The 8,853-nt window shown below is 43.8% G+C and overlaps 1 protein-coding gene across 1 annotated transcript in view; it reads right to left on the bottom strand.

Moving 5' to 3' along the window:
- Nucleotides 1–4,971: 4,971 nt before the first annotated feature.
- The window catches only part of LOC140463267 (L-seryl-tRNA(Sec) kinase), a 32,514-nt gene continuing 28,632 nt past the window's right edge, over nt 4,972–8,853 (bottom strand). Inside the window, exon 8 of the mRNA XM_072557026.1 lies at nt 4,972–7,719. Within this exon, the coding sequence (XP_072413127.1) occupies nt 7,514–7,719 (206 nt within the window). The 3' untranslated portion in view covers nt 4,972–7,513. The remainder of the gene's footprint in view (nt 7,720–8,853) is intronic.

Raw genomic sequence — 8,853 nt, 5'->3', positions numbered from 1 at the left:
CCTGAGGCAGATGATGAGGTGTTCTTCTTCCAGTCGGCGGGTGGCTTTAATTTGGTGATGAGGATTTGCATGTCCTCCTATTTCAAGGACCACAATTTCCTCTCCCAGATGATCAACAATGTCCTCCATTGCATCTCCTCCGTTTCCTGCACCTCAGCCCTCAAATCCCACTCCCCCAACTGCAACAAGGATAGAACCCCCACCCCCCCAGTCCTCACATTCCACCCCACGAATCTCCAGATGCAGCGCATTATCCTCCGCTGTTTTCACCACCCTACAATCAGACGCCACCACCAAAAATATATTTTCCTATTCACCCCTATCTGCATTCTGCAGAGACCATTCCCTCCATGACTTCCACATTAGGTTCACACTCCCCATTAAACTACTCTCCACACCTGGCAACGTTCCCTGCTGCCATACAAGGTGCAAAGCCTGCGCCCATACCTTCCCACCTCACCTCCATCCAAGGCCCTAAATGATCATTTCAAACCTGGCAGAGTTTTCTGCATATTCTCCCATCTTACTTACCGCATCCGTTGCTCTCGATGTGATCTCCTTTACATCGAGGAGACCGAGCGCCAACTCGTGAAGCAGTTCAGGGAATATCTCTGGTTTGCGCACACTAACCAATCCCACTGCCTTGTGGCCAACCACTTCAACTGCCCCTCCCACTTCCCCAAGGACATGCAAATCTTGGTCCTCCTCCACCACCAAATCAAAGCCACCCATCAACTGGAGAAAAAAATCACTTCATCTTCCACCTTGGGACCCTTAAGCCACACGGCATCAACACTGACTTCACCAGTTTCCAAATCTGCCCGCGTCCCCCAACTCAGATCCAACCCTCCAACTCAGCACCGCCCTCTTGACCTGACCTACCTGTCCATCTTCCTTTCCAGTTATCCACTCCACCCTCCCCACCGACCTATCACAATCACCATTAACCAGCATCCACCTATTGCCATTCCACCTACCTTTCCCCCTGCCCCATTCCCACCCTCCTATTTATCTCTGTCACCTTCCCCTTCCATATTCCTGATGAAGGGCTAATGCCTGAAACATCAACACTCCTCCCTCTCAGATACTGTCTGACCTATTCTGCTTTTTCCAGTGACACACTTTTTGACTCTGAGTCCCCAGCATCAGTAATCCTCGCTTTCTCTTAATTTCATTTCTTACTAACAAAACAACCCTGACCCCTCTGCCTATTCTTTCAATAGGACTCATACCCTTGTTTGTTAGTTTCTTGCTCTGATCTCCTTGCAACCATATCTCTGTGATGCTCACAACATCATACCTATAAATTTCAATCTGCACGACTGTCATGAATTTTGATTCGTATGTTGCATGCACGTATGTACAACACTGTCAGTCCTGCTTTAACTGGCCCCAAACTCAGTTGTCCCATTACCTGCTATGCCTGAAGTTAGATTCCTGACTCTTTCCATACTCCCTGTCCTATTACTTGTTCTGGAAACTTTAACTCTGCTGAGCCTGTGTCCCCCACCTGTTTGAGTTTTTCCATAATTTTCCATTCAACTAAATCGAAACCCCCGCTGCTAAAAGTTATTTAGTTTGAAATCTGGTCCCATCAGAACAGCTCCATTCTTTCTTAGTACTGGTATCAATGTCCCATGAATTCAAATCCATTTCTCCCAAACCAATCTTTAAGCTATCCATTTAATTCTTTAATCTTATTGACCCTATACCAATTTGTTCATGGCTCAGGTAGTAATCCAGAGAAATGTTACATTTTTGGTTCTGTTTTCTAATTTAGCCCCTAGCTGCTCATATTCCCTCAGCACCATAGTTTTCTTCTTTCTACCTATATTGTTGGTACCTACATGGACCATGAGTCGAGTGTGGTGACAGCAGGTCAGGCAGCATTTGAGGAACAGGAGAGTTGATGTTTCGGGCAAAAGCCCTTCATCGGGAATGAGGCTGTAACCCGAGGGGATGGTGAGATAAATGAGAGGGGATGGGCGTGGGGCTTGGGATGGGGGGGGGGGGGGAGGAGGTAGCTGAAAGTGCCATAAGTAGATGGTAGTCAGATGGGAAGATGGAGAGATTGGCGGGAAGGAAGATGGACAGTAGAACAGGTCATGAGCACGGTATCGAGTTGCAAGGGGATCTGGGATACGTTGGGGGAGGGGAAATGAGGAAACTGGAGAAATCCACAATGATGACATGGGGTTGGAGGGTCCCAAGGTGGAAGATGAGGCATTCTTTCTCCAGGTGTTGGGTGGGTATGGAGTGGCGTTGGAGGAGGCCCAGGACCTGCATGTCCTTGGCGGAGTTTGAGGGGTGGGAATGTTCGGCCACAGGGCAGTGGGGTTGGTTGGTGCAGGTGTCCCAGAAATGTTCTGTTTTCCCTGTTTCCCCAATGTAGAGGAGACCGCATTGGGAGCAGTGGATACAGTAAATGACGTGTGGGAGTGCTGGTGAAACTTTGATGGATATGGAAGGCTCATTTGGGTGTTGGAAGGCTTGTAGGTGTTGGAAATGGCGGAGGATGATGCGATGTATACAGAGGTTGGTGAGGTGGAAGGTGAAGACCAGGGGGTTCTGTCCTTGTGCTTGGAGGGGTGGGGTTCGAGGGCAGAGGTGCAGGAAATGGATGAGATGCGCTGGAGGGCATCATCAACCACGTGGGAGGGGAAATTGCAGTCTTTAAAGAAGGACACCATCTGGTGTGCACTGTGGTGGAACTGGTCCTTTTGGGAGCAGATGCGGTGGAGGCGGAGGAATTGGGAATAAGGGATAGCATTTTCACAGAAGGCAGAGTGGGAAGAGATGTAGTCCAGGTAGCTGTGGGAGTTGGTGGGTTTGTAGAAGATGTCAGTGTTGAGTTGGTCACCGTTGATGGAGAAGTCCAGGAAGGGGAGGGAGGTGTCAGAGATGGCCCAGGTGAATTTAAGGTCAGGGTGGAACTTGTTGGTGAAGCTGATGAACTGTTCAACCTCCTCGTGGAACACAAGGTGCTGCAATGCAGTCATCAATGTAGCGGAGGAAAAGGTGGGGAATGGTGCTGGTATAACTGCAAAAGATAAGATTGTTCCATGCAGCCAACAAAGAGACAGGCATAGCTGGGGCCCATGCGGGTGCCCATGGCTACCCCTTTCATCCGGAGGAAGTGGGAGATTCAAAGGAGAAATTATTGAGGATGAGGACCAGTTCAGCCAAACAAATTAGAGTGTCAGTGGAAGGGTACTGGTAGACATGTCAGGAGAGAAACAAACGGAGGACTTGGAGACCCTGGTCATTGTGGATGGAGGTGTATAGGGACTGGATGTCCATGGTGAAGACGAGGCTTTGGGGCCAGGGAAACGGAGGTGTTGGAGGAGATGGAGGGCATGGGTGGTGTCCTGAACGAATGTGGGGATTTTGCAATCCTCACTTTCACCTACATGGACCGTGACAACTAGATCTTTCCATTCCCACTCAAGTTCCTCTGCAGCCCACAGGAGATATTGTGAACCCAGGCAGGCATCACAGCCTTCGGGACTCTCAATCTTGGCCATAGTCTATTCTCCCGACTATACTATCCCCAATTGCTACTATATTTCTCTTTTCTCCCCCTCTTCAATGGCTCTCTGCATCAGTGCTATGGTAAGTTTGCTCATCCTCGCCACAGTCCCCACTCTCCACCATAGAGGGAAGAAGAATCTCAACACCCCTGTTCAACAAGCTCATAGGATAAGGCTCCTTCAATAGTACCTCTGGATCCCTCTAACAACCTCACTGGTAATTGTACCCTTCTGTCCACTGACTGAATGTGAGATCATTAAGCTAAGAGGTGTGACTGCCTCCTGAAACACAGGTAATCTTCCCCTTCCTGGTGTGTCACGGTGTTTGAAGCTGAGACTCCAGCTCATCAACTCTCTGCCAGGGTTCCTCAAGCAACCAACCCTTGCCACAGGTGCGGTCACTATGAACCACAATGTAGGTACAAGAGATTGCCTGGCTTGGCATCTCTGTTTGATTCTTAAAAATTCTGTAAAGGCCTTTTAATTTGTAAACCGTAAATATTTCCCCTATATGTCTTCAATCTGAAAGGAACCTACAATAGATAGTCACGTTAGTAGCTATGAGAAAGTGAGGACTGCAGATGCTGGAGATCAGAGTCAAAAGGTATGGTGCTGGAAAAGCACAGCCAGTCAGGCAGCATCCGAGGAGCACGAGAGTCAACGTTTTGAGCATAAGTTCTTCATCAGGAATGTCGCCCCCATTGCTCATGAAGAGCTTATGCTTGAACCGTTGACTCTTGTACTCCTTGGATGCTGCCTGACTGGCTGTGCTTTTCCAGTACCACAGTTTTGGACATTAGTAGCTATCACTAACCAAAGAATTTACGGTTTACCTGTGATGTTACTCTATAATGCTGGGCCCCTGATCCCGAGCTTCACGTTCCTAGAATCTCTACAGTGCAGAGATTGACTATTCAGCCCATCGGGTCTGCACCGCCTCCGAACAGCATCCAATCCAGACCTACCCTTCGAGTCTGCACCACCTCCGAAGAGCATCCAATCCAGACCTACCCTTCGAGTCTGCACCACCTCCGAAGAGCATCCAGACCTACCCTTTCCTGTACCCCTGCATTTCCCATGATTAATCCACCTTGCCTGCACATCCCTGGACACTATGTACAATTTAGTACAGCCAAGCCACCTAACCTGCATATCTTTGAACTGTGGGAGGAAACCGTATCACCCATAGGAAATCTACACAGACACAAGGAAAACATGCAAGCTCCACACAAACAGTTGGCCAAGGATTTGAACCTGGGTCCCCAGCACTGTGAGGCAGCAATTCTAACCACTGTGCCATCCATGGCGATTTATCCTGTTAAAAAAAACAATGAGCACAAAACACCAAACAAAAAGCAGCGCTTCCCCTCTGCACTGACCTCCCATGTTGCCTCCAAATTCCCTCAACTATATACTCAGTCTTTTTATTTCAAAAATATAATTGATTCATAAAAAAACTTTATTTATGTAAATAGTTACAAACTCAATTTGGTTCTGTACAGCAGCAGATCAAGGAAACAAGCAATCATTGGAGTTTGGCTCTGTTAAAATGTGATCTCTCCTTCCTAACCATGCAAAATTTACTGATCGTGCACTTTCAACAAGACCTTTCTTAAAAAGACCTAAGGCGAGCTGAGATCATTCACACTAGTTAAGCTTCAATAGTAACTAACACCTTTAAGGCCCTTTTCATAACCTCAGAATGATTGATAACTGTTCCTCAGTCAACTGAGTCAGTTATCTTTTCACTTGACTACTGAATTTTAAACTTTTTAAATGAAGAAAGAAAGGTTAACCAGTTCTATTCCCATGTTGGACCCCAATTCCACAAACTATTTACTCACTCAGGCTGCATCTCACTCTGGATGTGATCTGTCCTTCCTGACTGGGCGAAGGTTACTATAATGAATGGATCCTTCTCCATCTGAATCTAAGTTCCTCCCTAGCCCTAAGCCACATCCTGGCACTAGGCAGAAAACAGAGCCTCCAGACTCACTCCCTCTGCCATAAAGAATGGTGTTAACCCCGCCTCACAATGCTGTCCCATACTATCACTACAGTCTGTTTCACTCCCTTTTTGAGTCTCTTCCAGTACCATGGTGTCACAGTCAGCTTATCCCCCTGCAACCTACACTCATCTAAAGAAGCTGAAAGAACCTTAACTTGTTGAACAATTGAGGCTGAGGCTCCCATCTTCTGGGTCCCCTTACTTGCCTCACTCACAGTCACAGGTTCTTGTCCCTGAACATTGACCAAATTCAATGATCCAACCCTAAGGGGTGTGACAGCCTCCTGATAGAAAGAACTCAAGTATCCTCTAATGTGTCGCAGTGTTTGTAAGTCAGCTTCCAAATTAAAGTCTGAGCCAAAATTCCTCAAATTTCAAACACTTGTCACAGATATGTTTGCTTTGGACCAAACTGATACTCAGTAACTCTCATATGCTGTAACTGTGACACATCATCTGTCTTGCCATCATAATGAGCTTTAAAGAACTAATTAATTATTGCATTCAACTTTATATCTAGTTATGCTCTTATACATTTTACTGATCTTGCATAAGCCACTATACTATTTTGAACCTTAGGAATAGAACAAACCTTAATCATTTACCAGATACTCACCAATTAACCAGTAGTAAGTGATTAGTGGGAGAATTATCAAATAATCCTCATTCTGCCCTGTACTTATCATGCCAACTGTAAGTGGCATAAAATATAGAACAATACAGCACAAGGAACAGGTCCTTCAGCCCACCTTGTCTGCATTGTCTTTGATGCCATTCTAAACTTATCTCAACTGCAAAGTTCAAAGTGCAGGAGTACTTATGAAATGTGATACGTACCAAAGATTTTCCGAGTGCAGGAATCTCTTTCAAGTACTGACACACACTGGGTCCCTCAATTCAGTCTTTGAAAGACAGCAAAAACTATCCAAATAGTGAATTTTTAATGCAAAAATATGTTTTATTACTCTGAACAGAAAAATACCATGAACAGAAAGAAATATGCTAGACAGCAAAGATAGAAATTCATGACTTTTCTCACAGGACTATGACCACGCAATAGTCTTCAATTAATATCTTTATCTAAGTTCTCCAAATAAATGTTATTACAACTTTTCAACCTCGGAACAGATTAATAGTTAGAGTGGCAGTAAGAAACCACCTGCAAAACAAAAGACACTGGTTTCTTCAAAAGGGTATATGGAGATGAACTACCAAGGTTCCTACAAATGACAAGATTATCAAGGTAATAAATTTGATCCTCCACATTTACTAAATTTTTTCCATACAAGGCCTTCTTATGTGATAACAGTTCGGTTGATACAGCTAGCTTCAACATTATTAGCTGGGGTGGGACAAATCAAAATTTATAAAGACACCTACAACTGACTGCTACTTAGTACTCCAATGAACTGTGTTTGAAAATTAGATAATGGACAATTCAAACTCAGCAGGAATGCCTCACATTTGAAAAGAGAGAGTTGATACTTCACTGTCTAGGCTTAGATTAAATTACCACGTTATGAAGAAGCCAAGAAAATAATAGTACGTCCAGAAAAGGAAAAAGGAAGTTGGTGCGTGGAAAGGAATTTAAAATATTATACTTTACATTAAATAAAATATATATATATTTTATGGACCAAAACTTGACGAAATCCTCAAGTTTCCAAAAAGTAAAAAGCAGCAATCTTCGAATATCTGAGCTATATTTATGTATAATAGTGTATTTATACATATGGCAGCAGATTTATGGCTGTTACATATTACACAACTGTTGCGCCATGTTTGTTCCTCAGTGTACTTTAACAACAGAAAGGTCATACTAGTTTTGCAAATCTCATGCAAAAGATTCCACAATTTCCCAGTAGAATAATTTGATTTGTAAATTTCAAGATCTCATAAATAAACTTAAGCACTGAGGCATAAAATATCATGCAATAGCCACAGGCCTTTTGTACATTATTAAGAACTATCAAGTCTAGAATTTTAGAAAATTCATTAGAATTTCTTCCTTTTTCTGATCAAACTTGTATGCAACTTCTTCCACGACTGCATTAACATCAGCACACAGTTTTTTAGAATTATCCTGGAAAGTAACATGTCGAAGATCCTCCAAAAGTACAGTCTTAAGCTTATTAAGTTCTTCTGACAGCAATTTCATATTGCATGTAGACAGTTTCTTATCTAGAAAAATATAATTTAATGTGAGATGTTTTGTGAAAATAAAAAATACCAACACACCATTCCGACTTTCAAAAAAATGCTACATGCTTAAAACATATCTCAGATTCCTGGCATAATTTATTACTAATAAAAGTGAATGAAGAATTCTGTTAATAGTGAGCAAAGACATTTTCTTTTTGTTCTTCATCTGCCATTAGTGCTTTAAACAACCAAAAAAGATTGCAACGTATTGCTGATCCTAATTGCCCTTGAAAAGGTAATGGTGAGCCACCTTCTTAAAAGCTGCAATCCACGAGATTAGTTACATCCACAGTCCTGTTAGAGAGATTGTTTCTGGATTTATAACTATCCGTAAAAATATTATCTAAAGCAAGAGATACTGGAGGCAGCAAGAAGAACTTTTCTTATGCAGCGAGTAATAATAAGCTGGAATATGTTCCTACTAGGATGGTGGAAGTGGGATTATCAATAATTTCAAAAGGAAACTGGATAAATACTGGAGAGAAAATGAAACTTGCAGGAGTGCAGTGATAGAGCTGAGTCTGACTGAATTCCTCCACAGAGAACCAGCATGCACTTGAATGGTTCAAAGTTTGTGAGAAGATTTGTAGCTCGGGTGCTCATTGTTGTGGTTCTGTTTGCCGAGCTGGGAATTTGTGTTGCAGACATTTCGTCCCCTGTCTAGTGACATCCTCAGTGCTTGGGAGCCTCCTGTGAAGCGCTTCTGTGATCTTTCCTCCAGCATTTGTAGTGGTTTGAATCTGTCGCTTCCAGTTGTCAGTTCCAGCTGTCCGTTGCAGTGGCCGGTATATTGGGTGCAGATCGATGTGCTTATTGATTGAATCTGTGGATGAGTGCCATGCCTCTAGGAATTCCCTGGCTGTTCTCTGTTTGGCTTGTCCTATAATAGCAGTGTTGTCCCAGTTAAATTCATGTTGCTTGTCATCTGCATGTGTGGCTACTAAGGATAGTTGGTCATGTCGTTTCGTGGCTTGTTGGTGTTCATGGATGCGGATCGTTAGCTGTCTTCCTGTTTGTCCTATGTAGTGTTCTGTGCAGTCCCATGCAAGGATTACTACCTAAATGGAATCAATTTAGGTAAAGGGGCAGTAGAGAGAGATCTGGGTGTTCTTG

The sequence above is a fragment of the Chiloscyllium punctatum genome, chromosome 38, assembly GCF_047496795.1.
Source record: "Chiloscyllium punctatum isolate Juve2018m chromosome 38, sChiPun1.3, whole genome shotgun sequence".
Taxonomy (NCBI): Eukaryota; Metazoa; Chordata; class Chondrichthyes; order Orectolobiformes; family Hemiscylliidae; genus Chiloscyllium; species Chiloscyllium punctatum.
This window is presented reverse-complemented; position numbering and strand designations above follow the sequence as displayed.